The sequence below is a fragment of the Macrobrachium rosenbergii genome, chromosome 25 (genome assembly GCF_040412425.1).
Source record: "Macrobrachium rosenbergii isolate ZJJX-2024 chromosome 25, ASM4041242v1, whole genome shotgun sequence".
In the NCBI taxonomy this organism is placed as follows: Eukaryota; Metazoa; Arthropoda; class Malacostraca; order Decapoda; family Palaemonidae; genus Macrobrachium; species Macrobrachium rosenbergii.
The window spans coordinates 10,060,030-10,080,002 of record NC_089765.1 but is presented as its reverse complement, the minus strand read 5'-3'; the positions used below and the strand labels follow the sequence as shown (position 1 = coordinate 10,080,002).

At 38.6% G+C, this 19,973-nt stretch overlaps 1 protein-coding gene across 1 annotated transcript in view; it reads left to right on the top strand.

Moving 5' to 3' along the window:
• The window catches only part of LOC136852311 (dual specificity protein phosphatase CDC14A-like), a 273,822-nt gene that overhangs the window by 224,890 nt on the left and 28,959 nt on the right, over nucleotides 1-19,973 (top strand). Inside the window, 3 exon segments of the mRNA XM_067126818.1 lie at nucleotides 7,957-8,049; nucleotides 17,575-17,784; nucleotides 17,938-18,256. Coding sequence (XP_066982919.1) covers nucleotides 7,957-8,049; nucleotides 17,575-17,784; nucleotides 17,938-18,256 — 622 coding nt within the window.

Here is a 19,973-nt window from a genome sequence, read left to right as displayed (position 1 = left end):
GCATGGATGCTAAGGACTTGTTCATAAAGAGATCCCAGCATCATGCGCGCGCTACGGGTGAGTTTGATCCGGCCAATCTGATTATAGCCCCTAGTTTTGGTCCCCAAACTCAAAAAACTAAAGCTAGATAGATGGGCCTGAGGGCTTACTTTCACAATTTGACTAAAGATGTTTGACAACTTGCTCGACGTGTTCTCTTGTGTCAGACTGAAGGCGTTGGAAGTCAGTAAGCACCTGGCGTAGCCATGAACGCTATAAAAATCTTTACGTCTACGAAACTGGAAAGGGTTGGGTATAAGTCACCATGCAAGCAGAAAACCTTAGCGCTCAGTTCCACAGCAGTCCTAGAACAGGTATCAGTTGCTCTCTCTCTCTCTCTCTCTCTCTCTCTCCTCTCTCTCTGTGAAATATTGTGCGGCATAACTTCTCCACAATCTGGTTCCAGGAGTTACACACACCATGTGACGCGTAATAGGTAGTATTAGGTGGAAACTGCAAGTTTGTCAGATGTTATTTTTTTCACGTTTGCTACATTTGATGGGGGTCTTTGTACATCGAAGAGTTGCCAGATGTTATCGATTGTTGTTGACCGCTCAGAAGTTGGAATATATAATTTTGTCAAATTGTAGGGGAGTAAGTTTGGAGTGTCAGTAGGTTATATTAGCCCCCCTTACATCTTCTGTACCTGGTCACTTGATCGTTTCAACGGCCCCATTCTGTGATGCTAACTGGGATTTATCTGTGAACTTTTTCGAGGTACCTTACATTGCAGTTTTATTGGTAAAAGCAAAAAGTCTTATAATTTACCATTTTAATGGACAGAATAGAATGGAATATAGAACCGAGGCCAAACGCAGGAACCTGTGAGGTCATTCAGCACTGAAGTGGAAACTGACAGTAAGAAGCTTTGAAATGTGTAACAGGAGGAAAACCTCAAAGCAGTTGCACTATGAAACAGTTGCTAGAGAGGGTGGAAGTTAGATGGAAGAAATAATATGAACGGAGGCACGGTAAAAGGAGCATTTTAATTGGTATTTAAACCTCCGTTAAATATTTCGTACCCCGTGCTGACGCCCCCTCTCTTACAAGAGGTTCTCTTGTCCATGCTGGTTGTTCATGTATAAATACGCGCATGAATACAAAGAAGAACGTTTTAATAGTTCCGAACAAATTCCAGTACTTTAAACGCAATAATGTATTGTAGTAGAATTCTCTTTCTCTCTGCCTCGAACGCTGAGGAATGGAGGCAGATGGTTAAGGGCGGGTGTCATTAATTCCTAATGTGGCCCCCTTATCAAACGAGACTCATGTTTCATTTTGAAAGGGAAACACTGTGGGCGACAGCACCCTTAATAAGGAACGCCAGGCCCTGGACGTGGTTTGGGCTAGCAGGTGATAATTAAGAAATCTTGTGCCGTTTGTAGTGTGATGTAGCTATGTGCATATTGGCACACTTTTTTTTATTCCGTGGAGTAAAAGAATATATGTATATCTATCTATATATATACATATATACATATATGTATTTATATTTATATGTGTATATATATATATATTTTATGTATATATACAATATATATACTGTATATGTATATATATATATACATATATATATATATATATATATATATATATATATATATATATATATATATATATATATATATATATATATATATATATATATACTGTATATATATATATATCTTTGTGGAAGCATCATGAATTATTATGTTAAGGATTGCCAACTAATGAAGGAGTAGCTTCATAGTCAAACCCTGAAATAAGCGAGAGGCTGGAAGAGGTAATTTACGGGAAATGAGACAAGAGACGCAAAATGGAGGTCGATCAGGCTGAGAATTCTGAATGGACAGCGCTTGAGAAACTAGAATGGTGTCTTCACTCTCCAAGGGAAGGGTGTGTTATCTTGTCAAGGTTGTTCCCTCAGCAGGTTCAGGTTTAGCTGTGTGAACTGATTGTTAAAAGTTATCGCCGTTGGATTTTGGGGCTGTCGCCATACCTTGATGTGTTTGTGCCGTGCTCGGCTCGCTTGACAATATTGAGTTAATTATGTCCTACACACACATACAGTACATTATATATATATACATATATATATATATATATATATATATATATATATATATATATATATATATATATATGTGTATGTGTGTGTGTGTGTGTGTGTGTATGTATATATATATATATATATATATATATATATATATATATATATATATATATATGTGTATATTGTGTGTGTGTAATAGTGTGTGTATTCCTTTATTCCATGAAGTGAAACAGTTTGTCAGTGTGTACATAAATACATCATACTGCAGGCGGCACAAGATTTTTGATTATCACCTGACGAGTCTTTGAAAGGTCCCTTTGGTCCGAAGCTGCATCGTCAAAAATTTCTGTAAGCCCCCTTGCGGGTGAAATATGGTATAGATGTGCTACTGGCCTTTTGATATATGGTAGAAAGCTGTGCCTAAACGTCAAGGGTTAAATGAACTTTGGACAGCTGCTTAATGAATTTACCTGCTGCTACAAAGAAACTCATTCGAGAGATTGAGAAACTACAATGCAATCTAAACGGCATCCAGTCGACCATACTGTTCAGTGAATAATAAATAATAATAATAATAATAATAATAATAATAATAATAATAATAATAATGGTACTAAAACGTCTTGTTGTCAGACCTTACTGCGGAATGGATGTAATTTGCCAGACTGAATCTGAGTTACCTCCTGTGTCACGATCGTTGAACTGACCTGTAGCATCAAAACATGATTTATCTGGAATGAGATTTAAGGACGAGTCCGGTTGATTTCCAAATACGTATATTGCGCAGCTTAATTTTGGGTAGTTTTGACGCACCGAATGAGATAATTGCTCTTATCAAAGAGAGAGAGAGAGACTGACTTATTTTGGCTTTTCTTGCGTATATGGAAGCTAGACAACCACAGAGCAGAAGCATTGAAAAAAATCCCAGCGCCAGGTGTCTCCCCGGCCTTGTGGTGATCAGTGGTGGCGCTGAAATGATTCCTTTTGAAAGCGGGGGCCAGCATGTCCCTGAGATTGTTGGGCTCGAGGGTAATTGAGACTGGTTAAGGCTGCTTTGGAGCGCCAAGGAGAAACGACCTCATTGCGGAAATCGGCCCTTCAGTTTGAATTGGCACTGGTATTTCTGTAGAATAGTATTGCAGCCGTACAAGCCCCGCAGAGGGGTAGTGCATGAGGTGCACTGTAGGCATTACTTAAGGTTCTTTGTGACGTCCCTTCCTTAGGCCCCTTGCTGCTACCTCTTTCATTCCTCTTACTGTACCTCCGTTCGTATTCTCTTTCTTCCATCTTAATTTCAACCCTTTTCTAACAATTGTTGCAAGAGGTTTTCTTCCTGTTACACCTTTGTAATCTCTTACGCTCAATTTTCCTTTCAGCGCAGAATGACCTCATAGGTCCTTGTGGAAAACGTTTCGGTTGAATATAACTTTGTTGTCGTAAGTTATACAAAACTTACGTCTGGGAAATTTTGACAGTGGTTACTGGCAGGAAGAAAATATCCGCTAGGTTGATTGGAAAATGTAAGAAATGGCTCTTTGAATATTTTTTGGTGAAAGCTCTCCACTTGATGCAAAAGGTATAGTGTCGTTGGCTTTAGCCTTACAGCAGCAGAATCTCGTTAGCGAAGGTTTATTATTATTATTATTATTATTATTATTATTATTATTATTATTATTATTATTATTATTATGTTGAAGATGAAACCTATTCATAGGAACAGCCCACCATAGCCATTGACTTGGAATTCAGGCTCAAAGAATATTATTATTATTATTATTATTATTATTATTATTATTATTATTATTATTATTATTATTATTCAGAAGATGAAACCTATTCATAGGAACAAGCTTCCCACCATAGAGGCCATTGACTTGGAATTCAGGCCTAAAGAATATTATTATTATTATATTATTTATTATTATTATTATTATTATTATTATTATTATTATTATTATTATTGTTATTATTATTATTATTCAGAAGATGAAACGTATTCATAAGGAACAAGCCCACCATAGGGGCCATTGACTTGGAATTCAGGCCTCCAAAGAATATTATTTTTATTATTATTATTATTATTCAGAAGATGAAACGTATTCATAACGAACAAGCCCACAGTGGCCACTGACTTGAAATTCAAGCTTCCAAAGAATATTAAGGTGTTCATTAGGAAGAAGTAAGAGGAGGCAAAGGGACATACAGAAAGAGGGACCTCGCGTAATAAAACAGAAAAAAATAAACTAATAAATAGATAAAAATGAATTAAAATGCAAGGAGAATAGAAACCCCACAACATCTGTAGTTCAGAAATGCGAGTGAGCGTGGTTTGAATCAGGAAAATGAACTTGTTGAACTACTTCTTAACCATTTCAGGGACCGCGAGTCATCGTTTTTCTCAGATATCTTTCAAACTAATTATTTGATCGAAATGGTACTTTGACACAGTGTACAACACATCTCCCACTAATTTTTGGTAATATAGTTAATTGTCAAATTATTTTAGTTAAGACGTTTACTCTTAACTTTTAAAGGCAAAGTCGCATGAGTCAGCAGGACTAATCTACGCAATCGAACGTCCACTATCCCCCATAGACAGGAAAGGGAGGGGGGCCGGAGATGAGGAGGCGAGGAAAGTGGGTTGAGGGAGGGATGAGGAGTGGATGGGAGATGGAGGGACGGGATTGGGATGAAGGACGTTCGAATGCATAGTTTGGCGATGCTTGGCAACACCATGGAAGTCAAGAGTAAACGCATTAGCTGAAACCGGTTGACAAAGCACTATACTGTATTACCAAAAATTAGCGGGAAGTGTCTTGTACAGGTACACTGTGTCAAAGTACCATATCTTTCAAATAACTAGTTTGAAAGATATTTGAGAAAAGCGATGACTCGCGCTCCCTGAAATGGATTGAAAATTAACTGAATCTAGAAGACTCAGTCGTCCGATCCAGTTCAAGTCGCAGATGGACGACTGAGACGAAGACAGGTAACTACCAGGAACTCTTAGAGGACGATGAAAGGAAACAATAGTCTTTATTCTCTCCTATCTACGTATCGATTGCAAAGCCCCATTGTCTTCGCGATGGAATCCATAACGGAGTTGCCTCGTAATAGAAGGACACTGTGTGTCCCTTCCACTTTCTATATAGTTATTGTCTTTGTTGCGTTTTCAAGGAAAAGGTTTTTTTCTGGTGACGTCACGGCGTCACCTTTCATGCGGACACATTTGATTTTTACGTTTATCTCGATGCTGTTATTTAGCGAACCCGTCTAAAAATGAATAGTGTACTGAATGTATGGCTTTGTACTCTGATTCTGATTAGAGAAGTGTTTACAGTACACTTAGATGTACATGCGTGTGTTGCTGAGCCTTTTACGTGTGTTTTTGAGACTGATTCTACAAACAGGTGTTCGTAACTGTGCAGGTTCGCGTCCTTTTAGCATTATTTGCCGTCAACATACCGAATCTGTAATAAGCAACAATTACAGTCAAAAATTACCTATCGGTAATGTGGTACCATCTTGGTTCGTTCAAAACGTATTGAATCCTTAGAACTGATTTTAAAATACGCCATATTCCTACGTGTACTATCGTACGTCCCATAGCTTTATTGGGGCTGTATTCAAATCAGGCCCTTGTCATTCATTCGCAACTGGCGCCCGCAGCAAGTTTTCTGAAATCGAGACAAAATTCGGGAAAGATGGCCACCAGTCGCGGGAGGCAGAAAGCCGGGAGAAGTTTTGTCGCCTTCACAAAATGCCTTGGGAAAAGTTGGCGCAGAAGTAGTGGCGGGCAGATTAGATTTAAAAGTTACTTCTGGCGCAGAATGGAAGGAAAATCACGGAATTGACGAACACATCTCCTGTTTTATCGACTCCACATACACACACTACCTTTGGGTTGGATTCCTCTACGGAAGGAAATATCAAATTCATTTGGATTCAAGGCTTGTAATAAACCTAGCCAAAAACTGTGAAGAAAGACGAGAAGTTGAGCGGTCATTGAGGCTGTTTTTTTTATGTAAAATTTCAACCTTTTATATCATTTCCATATTCTACTTATTTATTAGTTTTTCAGTGACCAAGTAAATTATAGATAAAGTCTAAGAACACCAGAAGTTTGGTATTACATTCTGTCCACTTTATTTCCTCGAGAATACTTAGAAAGTTGATTGTCTATCGCTCTTTTTCTTTTCCACAGCTCTGCTTAGATCTTCAGAATGTTAGATTCATTTTGTTCCCAGACAGTACTTTGAGAAGCTAAAGAAAAAATCGACACCTCTGACTGGCTGTAGTTAGAGAAAGTCGAGATCTTAACTGGCAGTAGTAAAAAACTCGACACCTCTGACTGGCAGTAGTGAAAAAAATCTACATCTCTAACTGGCAGTAGTTAAAAAATATATGATTGGCAGTAGTGAAAAAAATCGACATCTCAAACTGGCAGTAGTTAAAAAAGTATACATCTCTAACTGGCAGTAGTTAAAAAAAAATATACATCTCTAACTGGCAGTAGTAAAAAAAAAAGACGCCTCTGACTGGCATTAGTAAAAAAACTCGACACCTCTGACTGGCAGTAATTAAAAAAATATACTTCTCGAACTGGCAGTAGTTAAAAAAATATACATCTCTAAGTGGCAGTAGTTAAAAAAAACGCCTCTGACTGGCATTAATAAAAAAAACTCGACACCCCTGACTGGCAGTGGTGAAAAAAATCGACATCTTTAACTGGCAATAGTGTAAAAAAAATCGACATCTCGAACTGGCAGTAATAAAAAAAATCGACACCTCTGACTGGCAGTAGTAAAAAAAAAATCTCTGACTGGCAGTAGTTAAAAAAATCGACATCTTTAACTGGCAGTAAAAAAAATACACATCTCTGACTGGCAGTAGTGAAAAAAAAATCGACATCTCCAACTGGAAGTAGTAAAAAAAAAAAAAGACATCTCTCACTGGCAGTTGTAAAAAACAACTCGACACCTCTGACTGGCATTAATATAAAAAAAAATCACCTTTGACTGTCAGACATAAAAAAATAAAAAAACTCGACACTCCTGACTGGCAATTATAGCGGCACAGATGACCACCGGACACTACTCAGTTACAGCACTTTTTTTCCCCGTCACTTGGCTGAGTTTCCTCTGCTAATTTTGATTAACATGATAGTCACACCGCTCGAAGTAAAGATTATGAACGGCTGGCGGGCAGCAGGCTCCCAGTAGATGATTACTGGGTGCCTCTGACTGTGAAGCAGTTGCGTGTGAAATGACCAAGTCTTTGGAAGACGATGAGCGCTTCGTCTGTGGAACCCGGGGTGACGTTCGAAGGTCTCCTGTGGTCAGGTTTATTGAAGAGGAACCTGTTGTTAATTCAGGTATAGCATCTTTGGCCCTCCTCACAAGGTGGAGATGTTGGACGCTTGTTTTGACTTCGCTTGAGCGGACAGTGTGGACTGAGATGAGAAATTAGGCTGAAAGGCATCAGTCAAGCTTCTTAGTTTACGTAAAATAGAAATTAAGACATAATCATAGGCAAAAATCATAATTAGGTTTGGTTCATAAACTAGATTCTATATTCATATGGCTACCCTTTTTTCAGATATTTATTTTACGTACATATTTTCAATTTCAATAAATTTCTGTGTAATGCACTAACATTATTCATATATACACGTAATAATTACGAATTTTGTTATCATTGTTCACCCTTTCCATTAATGACCAACTTTCCTGGCTCTCTCTCTCTCTCTCTCTCTCTCTCTCTCTCTCTCCTCTTTCCTCTCTCTCTCTCTCTCTGTTTGTGTTTGTGTTGTGTATGTTTTCATATATATCATTGACCACTTATACTTCATTGGTTACAACCCTTTCCATTCTCTATTTCAGAGCCTGTCTTTAGCCAAGAAGAAAATCGTCCACTACACTACGCTCGACCCCCAGAAGAGAGCTAACGCGGCTTTCCTGATCGCCTCTTATTCTGTAAGTAATACCATGATCCACTACTCAAGTATTTCTCTATGGTTCTTTGTTGTAGTGGGCAAGTTCTCACTGGTCGTGGTGAATGTGACCTTAATATTGTGGTGTTTGTGATGCTGAATGCATATCAATCTGATTATTTACACTTTACTCTGTGAATGCAATTAATTTCTTGCAGTTTTGTTGACTCTTATTTTACTTGGAAGTTCATTATAGTTTTCCGTAAAGCGCTTGCTGTTTTATTGTTGTACAGAACGGAATGTAAAATTTAGGCCAAAGGCCAAGCGCTGGGACCGACGAGGTCATTCAGCGCTGAAAGGGAAATTGCAAGAAAAAGGGTTTTAATGTTGTAACAGAAGGAAAACCTCGCAGTTAAAATAAGAAACAATTTTTAGGAGAGGGTGGAAAGTACGATGGAAGAAAGCGATCTTAGCAAGGAACACCATAACTACTACTACACATGTGTATACTGTCGATAGAAGCAATTGAATATTAGTTCTTGTACAAAGTAGCTGTCTCCAACTTGGTCGTTTGTGTTTTTCGCTTATTTTTATCGCGTTTTGTAGCCCTGCTGTCACGGTGGAATTAAACATAACACAATGATGATATAAAGTATTTGTAACGTGTAACTAGGGGTAATTGGCAGTGCTATATTGTGTGTGTGTGTGTGTGTGTGTGTGTGTGTGTGTGTGTGTAACATCAAAAAGTTTAGAAGATCGCCTGTGTCAGTTTTGTATTAGTATCTCTAGATTTCGCGTGTTTGATTTCGAGTTTGTTCCGTTTTGTTTGCATTTGTTGACATTCTTATCAACATATGTTCATTATTTTATTGCTTGGTTATGCACCAAGGCATTACGTCACATTTTTGTTGGCATGTGTGTTCTACGAGCTTAAATCTCTCTCTCTCTCTCTCTCTCTCTCTCTCTCTCTCTCTCTCTCTCTCTCTCTCTCTCTCTCGTAAACCAATTATTTGACACGTAAATTCAACGGCTCGCTTGGTATTTAGGTTAAAGGATTATAGTCCATTCCACGAGCCGACCACCGTCGAGAGGAAGGAATTATATTTATTATGATGTCAATAATACGCGCTGTTATGACGACGGACCGATATAAACGGCGAGGGAATGTGTGCGCTACGAACCGATTGGTATGTTGCTGGCCCAAATGTAGGTTAGGTCATTCACTGGGACTGGAATTGACGCCTACGCACTGGAAAAAGAAAGAAGGAGAGAAAAGAGAAATATTATCTTTTTACCGTCCCGGAATGCGGAGCAGAGACACATTCGGTTCGATTACTTTGGTTCTGTTCATGTTCGCACGGCAGAGTATATATTTGTTAATATTTATCGTCAGATAACCGATACGTTTCTAAATAGATGTTTTGATCAAAAGGAAGCTTTCCTTAAGTTTTATGAGAGAGAGAGAGAGAGAGAGAGTTTGCTGTCGATTACAAGTGCGATGTTGAGTTGGTAGCATGTTTCTCAAAATTACTGATGGTTGTCAGTTACCCTAAGGCCAGTGATGGTATTTATATTGACCGACGTCTTTCGACTCAAAACCATTTTAGTTACGGGAATTTTTCTGACGACGATAATCTCACCATCCGTAAGAATACTCTCTCCCGTAAAATCGGTTGTGTAATTACACACACACTTGCATACAAAACACATATAGTTATTACATATATATATAACAGAATAGCTACACTGCTTCACTGTGTTTATATATATTACTTATTGAAGCCTAATAATTAGTGTGTATATATATATATATATATATATATATATATATATATATATATATATACACCACAATGGTATTAGGTTTCATTAAGTAATATATATATATATATATATATATATATATATATATATATATATATATATATATATATATATATATATACAATGGTAATTAGGTTTCAATAAGTAATATATATATATATATATATATATATATATATATATATATATATATATATATATATATATTATACACACACACATTTGAGGATGTTTGTGAAAGGGACTGTCGAGAACGAGAGAACATTGATGACTAGTGACATTGTTTGATATGGTTGTAATAGTGAAATTGAGCGGCTGACCAGGGTTTGTAAGGTACATTTTTATGAGGAAAAGATTCCGAATAAATCGGTGAGTGAAATAAGCGTTCATTTGTATTAGGATAAAGGTGATAAAGTTAACTCATAGAAGACATGATTACATGGTAGGTCTTTGGTTAAAAGGGTAGGACATCATGACAATATAATGAGGAAAGAGAGCAGTTTGGGTTTAGGCAGATCAGGTGTTTGATATTGACACTGCTGCGTGAGAAGTTTCTACGTAAAGGAGAAATGCCTTTCGCCTTAGAAAGCGTTGGGAGGAATAGTTGATGACGATAATATGATTGGGAATAATGAAGAGAGTCTGCAGAAGTTAGGGAAAGAGTTTGAATGTGTTTTCAAGAGTAGTGAGCTGAGAGGAAAATACAGATAAAGGGGTGTGTGTGTTTGTTATATATATATATATATATATATATATATATATATATATATATATATATATATATATATATATATATATATATATATATATAGAGAGAGAGAGAGAATTATGCGCTTACATAATAGTAGACGGATTAATTACTTTAATATGTCACTATTATTCCCATGCTACGCATTAAACAGACTCTCTCTCTCTCTCTCTCACTCTCTCTCTCTCTCTCTCTCTCTCTCTCTCTCTCTCTCTCTCTATATATATATATATATATATATATATATTACATATACATAAATATATACATATACATATACATATATATATATATATATATATATATATATATATATATATGTGTGTGTGTGTGTGTGGTACTTTAATCTGTATTTCTGAAATGCCTTCAGCTGCTGAAGCCAGCTGAGTGTTGATAAGAACGGTGTCCTCTACTTTAGGTCGGAAGTGCTGTTTGCTGTTATTTTTCCGACATGCTTCTAAAATACACAGGCATAAATAAATCCCCCTCTGCCTTCACTCCCCTTTCTCTTGTGGCCAGCTGAGCCCTAAAGGCCTACTGTTATCGCCAGCAGGCTTTCAAATCTTCCGCTGAATCTCTAATTGGGAACCGTCGGAATAGGTTGAAACTCTTTTCATTAGAATTATTTGGAATTCTCTGGTTCCAGCGTGCTTTACGAGGTCGAGGGAAAGATATGAAAATGTGTGAGTGTTTTTTCGTGTGAATATTGAAACTGACGTGCATTAGGGCGATCTGAGTTTTATGTCAGTTAATGAATATGCTTGAATAGATTTTGAATAGATGCACTATATCGTGACGAGAGAGGTGGTTCGCTCTGAGTATAAAACAGTTAACCGAAGTAGTCGATCTCTTTTTGGAGAGCAGTCATGAAATTATTGCAGCCAGACATTTAATAATTATCATTATTCAGAAGATAAACCCCTGTTCATACGGAACAAGCCTGTACAGGGGCCATTGACTTGAAATTCAAACTTACAAAGATTATGGGAATTCTGTAATGAAACTGACTCACAGCAATATAAAAGCGATATTTTTTCCTGCCCAATTTGGAGTCTGCGCTCGAAGTGAACCGTAAAACTATAGAAAACAAGAATTCCACCTCGATTCGCTCCAAGTGCTGAGCTGGAAGCGGAAAATAAAACTACGAAGCTGATGCATGTGAAATTACTGCTTATGCATGAAAGCAGAAGCCACAGTGGAAAAGGCACTGAACTGCTGAGGCATATCAACTCGCGTGAGAGCTGAGTCTGACGAGCCTTAGATCGAATTCTTGCCAAAGGCCAAAGCCCTGGGACCTAAATGTAATGCCTATAGTGTACCGCATGAGGTGCACTGACGGCACTATATACCCCCCTACAGGGGACTTTGCAAACGGCCGCAGCCAAGTACCCGGAACAAGAGCGAAGGGCGGTTCTACTCATTGGTGTCAAATAGCCACAAACCATTACAGCACAACCGAAGAACAATTGCAGGGGTGCGTCTCTGCAAGACCAAGGGAAATGACGCTAGTGAACCAAGCAGCGACTGGGCTTTACGGAAACGAGAGAACAATAGCTCCATTTAACCACACTAGCCAAGGTTAGTTTAGTCACTAGTACCATCAGCAATACGGGTGTCGATTATTGCACTTAATCATTCTTGATGTTTCGTGAGTCAAGCTAGTTTTCATTATATATTTGGAGTACGATCCTTGTAACCTAGTCATGAAATTATTGCAGCCAGACATTTAATAATTATATTAGTATTCAGAAGATAAACCCCTGTTCGTATGGAGCAAGCCTACGGGGGCCATTGGCATGAAATTCAAACTTATGGGAATTCTGTACTTGAACGGGTTTTTGTACAGAAGTTAAAAACAGATTTCCTGAAGTTGTTATCGTTATATTCAGATAAAAACAGGACACTGCATCCTATTTAGAGTTTGCAGCCGGCTGTGAGGATGGGTCCAGTCAAGAAATGACATTGTCCCCGGAATATAATGGAACTTAGCTGCTAAAACTGTCACAAAATACCTATTGTCTCAATGTTGTTGAGTAGTTGCGCAACGAGAGTCCATCCTCTCTCTCTCTCTCTCAAGACATCTCACATCGTAAAATTATGGTCATATATATTTCCCGAAAAGTCTTAGCATCAGACCTTAAGTGATAGTCTTTTTTTGTTAACTGGTCCATGTCAAAATGTTTAAGTATGGAATGTCTCTCTCTCTCTCTCTCTCTCTCTCTCTCTCTCTCTCTCTCTCTCTCTCTCTCCAAGCTACTTTCTTTTGATCGATTGTGATGTTGCCGACCTAGATATAAAAGCGACCGACGCAGAAATCATTTGAATGTTAACGAATGTCTGATGGCCTCATTTTTCCGGCTTGTTAAATGGGATGCCTTACTCTATAGTATTATAATATATATATATATATTTGTGTGTGTGTGTTTGTTTTTTTGTATCTGAAATTGTATATTCAGTTTGTTCGGTATTTCATCCGCCATAGTTTCGTTTGCATACGTTACATATTATGTACAAGAATGCAAGTGTGCCTCCGTATCGTATGTGAGAGAGTGTGTTTGCTTTCGCAACCATATAAGTTGTAATAGTAATTGATTGTTGGGTATTTTTAACCGAGATGTTATTGGGGTCACAGCGTAATAGCTGTGTATGAATCCGCCGGTTTTCTGAGAACTGCGTAGACGAGGCGTTTGCGTACCTTCCTCCACCCTGCTCCTTCTTTTTCTGGCTGTCTTTGTTTAGAAGAAGAAAGGAGAGTAGGGGGGGGGGAGGGGGGGAAGAGGGAGTGGAGATAAGGGTCATTGATTGACAAATCCCTTCTCCCCCTCCTCCCCCTGCAGGCGTTCTTATACTCCCCTTCTTTCCCCCTTCTGTTCTTGGGAGCCTTCCTTGCAACCACCTTTCTGATCCATTTCGACGTGTCTCTGATCGTGGCAGTTCCTCATTGACAGGGTTGGTATCGTTCTCGCTAGCACTCTGCTGGCCCCGCGTTCGATTCTCCGACCGGCCAATGAAGTATTAGAGAAATTTATTTCTGGTGGTAGGAATTCATTTCTCGCTATAATGTGGTTCGGATTCCACAATAAGTGTAGGTCCCGTTGCTAGGTAACCATTTGGTCCTCAGCCACGTAAAATAAGTCTTAATCCTTCGGGCCAGCCCTCTCTAGGAGAGCTGTTAATCAGCTCAGTGGTCTGCTAGTTCTTCGCTGGGCGAGTGGCTTCCTTACTCAGCTAGCACTGCTGGCCGCGAGTTCGAATCTTCGACCGACCAATGAAGAATAAGAGGAATTTATTTCTGGTGATAGAAATTCATTCCTCGCTAGAATGTGGTTCGGATTGCACAATAAGCTGTACGTCTCGTTGCTAGGTAACCAGTTGGTTCTTAGCCATGTAAAATAAATCAAATCCTTCGGGCAGCCCTAGGAGAGCTGTTAATCCGCTCAGTGGTCTGGTGAAACTAAGGTATATACTTTTTTTCTGATAGTGGCTTGTTCCAGTGCAGTTCCTCTGAGCTCGTCAGAGAACCGACATCTCGAGAACGTTCAGAATTTTGCAAGGTGTTGTACCTCACTCCCTACGGGGTCTGTTCGTTTTAATAATCATGCCACTGCGGTCGTGACGCTGCATCAGGAGATTCGCGTTGTTACCATTGCAGTTATTGTTATCATTATTCAGAAGATGAAGAACCCTATTCACATGGAACAAGCCCACAAAAGGGGCCACTGACTTGAAATTCAAGCTTCCAAAGAATATGATGTTCGAGAAACCCACAAGATACCTATGTATAACTTGTTTACTTGTAAACATTAATATGTAAATATTTGCAAGTAAACAAGTCATACACAGGAATCTTGTGGCTTTCTCTTACCACTTCAGAAGAAAACTGAAAGAAGTCTTTGTTTGGTTCAATAGGATGTTCATTAGGAAGAAGTAACAGAGGGTAAAGAGGAGATCAGTTTTAAGAAAATGAGATAAATCAACAAATTAATCAATAGAAATGTAAGTAAAATATCACAATGCAAGTTGAGTTGTGGTGGGGTGATAATGGGAAAGCTACTGCGGGTAAGAAGTTCATCTTTTGCCGGCAGATTTGACACGACATGGAGCCGTTGCCAAAGCGTCTTTCGATGAATGACACCATCCAGGTATGGCAAGTCCTGTGCATCATTCGTTTCAGCGCGTTCCCTTGATTGATTGAATCCAGAATTTAGGCCAAAGGCCAAGCACTGGGACCTATGAGGGTCATTCAACGCTGAAAGGGAAATTGACAGTAAAAGGTCTGAAAGGTGTAACAGGAGGAAAACCTCTCAGTTGCACTGTGAATCAGTTGTTAGGAGAGGGTGGGAAGTAACTTGGAGGAAGAGAGTATGAAAGGAGGTACAGTAAAAGAAAGGAAAGTGGTTGCAGCTAGGGGCCGAAGGCACGCTGCAAAGAACCTTAAGTAATGCCTACAGTGCACCGCATGAGGTGCACTGACGGCGCTACCCACCTACGGCGACGTTCTCCTGACAAGGGGAACCCAAGGACGTAGGATTTAGGGGCAGGACTCTGTCTCTTGGTCCAAAAACTCGGTGATTTTAGAACTCCTGCTCTCCTCATAATTCGGTCATAATATGCTCAGCTTCAAAGAGAAACTTTTTTTATTTCTTGGGCAGAAAACATTGTTTCACTACAGTAATGCTCATAGGACGTCCAAACTTTCTAGAGATATTGGCTGTCTCGTTCTCAAGGCTTTCGTATAATGTGGCTGCCTTTAAAAGGGACGATTACCGGTATTGGCGTTGTTCAGTGCTTATTCTGCGACAGTTACGCCGGTAATAATAACATGACGGTACAGGTGTAGCATCAGAAACAACCTTGTCCAGAAGTTAAAGTCTATCTTAGTTTTACCAGACCACTGAACTGATTAACAGCTCTCCTAGGGCTGGCCCGAAGGATTAGACTTATTTAACGTGGCTAAGAACCAGTGGTTACTTAGCAACGGACCTACAGCGCCATTGTGGAATCAGAACCACATTATAGCGAGAAATGAATTTCTATCACCATAAATAAATTCCCCTAACTCTTCATTACCCGGCCGGAGACTCGAACTCGGGCCCAGCGAGTGCTAGCCCACAACCCTACCGACTCTCCCAACGAAGAGCTAACCTTGTCCAGAGAAATAACGGTTCAGGTTGTCTGTCGATAGCTTCTGTGTTTCCTTGTAGTCTACAGCTTCGTAAAATGAGCCTGTCTCCAGTTGGAGAGTTCAGTTCTATGTGTTCGGTTCCTGAGGCCAGTACTACTTTCTCTCTCTCTCTCTCTCTCTCTCTCTCTCTCTCTCTCTCTCTCTCTCTCATTAGCAAAGTAGCAGTGTCATCGTCACCCCTTGACACGGCTCTAAACAACCGTCGTCGTCATCACCAACACCTCGAGGTATGCCCGATTCATCATTATGAAAGCATCCCATGAGATCAGTTTTCGGCGTAATAAAGACACATGCGATTCGTGCGTGCTTTGGTTGGAAGATTTTTGATCTTACGACCTGTGTGAATAAGGCTATTTATCCAACGCCTCTCATTTGTATTTCCTTGTTGCGGCTACTGATTTATGGCTCTTATGAATCTCGTCGGGAAGTCCGTTTTGCAATTCAAGGTCACCCCATTCTCTCTCTCTCTCTCTCTCTCTCTCAACCAAAGTATGTTCCAGAGCTGAGAGGGTTGGGGGTGGGGGGGTGGTGTTATACTAGTAGAAAAAAAAAGGGTATTGTTCGCATATTAGGGGAAAACATACTGGGATTACATGATTGAGGCCGATGTGTGTGTAGTTTTATTTTTTTTTTTTTTTGCTCATTTTTAGCTTATTGCATATTTGTGAGGTTAGCTGTCGTTTGCATTGTTCACACGCATGTGCAGAATGTGCACATATTTTTTTACACATTTACACATATCTATCGTATTTTATATTTACATATATATGTGTATAATATATATATGTATATATATATATATATATATATATATATATATATATATATATACTGTGTATATATATATATATATATATATATATATATATATATATATATATATATATATATATATATATATATATATATATATATATATATATATATATATATATATATATATATATATATTTATATATTATATATATGTGTGTCTGTGCGTGTACGCGTATGTGTATGTAAAGCAACATTTCACTGCTCAGATGCTTTCATGATGCTACTCTCTCAGCAAGAGTTCTGAATCACTGCTTAACTTTTGAACTTGTATGTTACACACATACATACATACATACACAGTATATATATCACTTTAAATAGTGGCAACGTTTTTCCCTCTCATGAAACTCAAATGCATTTTGCATACTTATAGAAAGGTTCACTTATTGAGTTATATCAAAAGATCTCTCTCTCTCTCTCTCTCTCTCTCTCTCTCTCTCTCTCTCTCTCTCTCTCTCTCTCTCTCTCTCTCTCTCTAGTTACCTGTAGACAAACAGGAGTAGGTGGCAGTTGCGATAACCGAGAAATTAGGCTTTCTTCCCTTTTGCCCAGAAGCAAAAGAAGACACGAATGTCATATTCAGAACAACGAAGTATAATATTTTTTTCCCCTCTCGACACTGGACAAACAATGGAGAGGAAAATTTAGTTTGCGACAGGATGCTACTAATTTTGTTGGCCCAGTCTCTCTCTCCAGAGATTTTTTTTAGGATGCTACTAATTTCATTGGTCCAGTCTCTCTTTCCAGAGATTTTTCATGGCAGGATATACCATTTGGGGGAAAACGTTCCCAAATGATATGCATTAATGTTTGACTTCTGTTTTACTGTGAGAGTGTGCTGGCGTATAGGTCCTTTTATGAAGCCATTCGGTGCATTAGGAAGAATGGACGTGACTCATTTCCCCTTTCACTCAACTGTGTTTCAGTTTGCAACATACTCATAAATGATAATAATTTATTCATTAAAAAGCAACACATGTATGCCTTCTTTTCAGATTATATATTTAAAGAAGACTCCAGAGGAAGCGTATAAACCTTTAATTAGTGGCAACAGTCCACCATTTTGCCCCTTCCGAGATGCAGCGTACGGTATGTCCACATATCATCTGACCTTGCTGGACTGTCTTCACGCAATTGACAAGGCATTTAAATTAGGCTTTTTCAACTTTGAGGACTTCGATGTGGACGAATACGAATATTATGAGGTGAAGTGTTCTAGTTTTCTTGTGTGTATTCATTATTATACATAGAACTTTAGTTCACAGATGCATTTTGAAAAAACCTGAAATACATTTTTTGAGATGTCAGAATGAAGGTTGAAAGATTGATTGACTGTTTTTCATTTTTGCTCCGAGCAGAAGGTACAAAACGGCGACTTCAACTGGATCATGCCCGGGAAGTTCCTAGCCTTTTGTGGACCGCACGCCGAAAGCAAAGTGAAGAATGGGTACACACTGCACTCGCCTGAAACATACTTCAGCTACTTCAGAAAGCACAATGTGACTGCTGTGGTCAGGCTGAATAAGAAAATATATGACGCCGCTCGTTTCAAGAATGCAGGGTTCGACCATTATGACATGTACTTCATAGACGGATCTTGTCCTTCGGATGAAATCATGAGAGAGTTCCTGAGAGTGTGTGAAAATACGGAAGGAGCTCTGGCTGTCCATTGTAAAGGTAATTCAAACATCTCTCTCTCTCTGTAATGCATTACAAGCAATTCCACTGTTTTGGAAAAGGTCGGACATTAGTACCTCCCAAGACGTTTTGTCACAGTTTCATTACAAAGCAGTGAATAATTGTTTGTACTAAAGTTAGGGTTTGTTAGACGTTTTGTCACAGTTTCATTACAAAGCAGTGAATAATTGTTTGTACTAAAGTTAGGGTTTGTTAGACGTTTTGTCACAGTTTCATTACAAAGCAGTGAATAATTGTTTGTACTAAAGTTAGGGTTTGTTAGACGTTTTGTCACAGTTTCATTACAAAGCAGTGAATAATTGTTTGTACTAAAGTCAGGGTTTGTTTTGATAAGGTTAATGCCATGTCATGAAGTGTGGCTGTCTTTTTACTTTTATCTGAATCTAACCATATAGCCTATTTCAGTTCCACAGTCACAAATAAATATTGAGTTTCTAGCTGGTTTCATCGGGTGCCAGTTGTATAGACGAAGTACCTTTGATAGAGCGGCTGAAAGAAATGCTGTAGTATGAATGCCACCCCTGACTGCAAATATAAGACCACAACACATCAGTAGGCTTGATATAAGATTATTTGATTCAGAGAGATCAGTACTGCAGTCACGTTGTCTTGGATAATTGTAACCTTAGCATGCTGAGCTATAATTGAAGCCTGGTTTTTTCATTTGAGTTCTTTAAAAGACACGTAATTTTATCTTTGCTTTGGTTTCAGAGATGTTACGTTGTGGATTTTACTTCTCTGGGAAAAGAATAATAAATTCACTTTCTGGAGGGTCCAGAATACTCAGAGAACTTACTGATTAGTTAAGATTCACTGTCTTTATCTTATCAGTTACAGTAAAGTAATGAATATTGGATAATCCCTTCTATGCATTCTTCCTAGTAATTTTCATTAAATAATGGGGTCCTACTGGTGGCAGTCCCCGGTTATCGACGGCCCAGTTTTATGGGGGGGGGGGCTTGGCTAGCAACGAAAATCGGCATTTTTCGGCGCCGATTTCCGCTTATCGGCACTGATAATCGGGGTATTGGCGCCAATACATACCTAACAGAGGCGCGCCGATACCCCGGTTATCGGCGATTTTCGCTTATCGTCACGCCATCAGAACGGAACCCCAGCCGATAACCGGGTTCTGCGTTAAATGAGGTTTAGGTTAAACCAACAGAATAGGAAGAAATCAGGTAGGGAGGATGGGAGATGAAAAGTGTAAAAAGCAAAGCAAGTGGTAGGTTCCTTAAATGTAAAGTACATTTCACAACCTCACATGTTCCATTTTAATTTATTTATTTATTTTTTTGTTCGTGGGTATGTTATTTTGACTGTTTCATGTGCTTGGAAAGTGGTTGTATTATATTAGGAACATTTGTGATCAATTTTATGTAGACATTCTGTAGCATAATGCCACACAAATATTAAGTAGATTTGATAATGATCAGTCTTTCTAATAAGAAAGTAAGTTTGGAGTGAGAGTTTGTGGTTCTCAGATGTTCAAGTTAAATACTAATATAGCACTGAATATCTTGCTCTCCCATTCCTTACGGGATACGCATGCAAGTGTTGGGATGATTTACTAAAATTACTCTAGAAAAAATATTGAATTAAATGGAAATTCATCTCTTGCACACTAATTTGATTTTCTGGATTGTAGATATGAAGATTATATACTATGTTTTGAAAATTAATAATGTTTACAAGT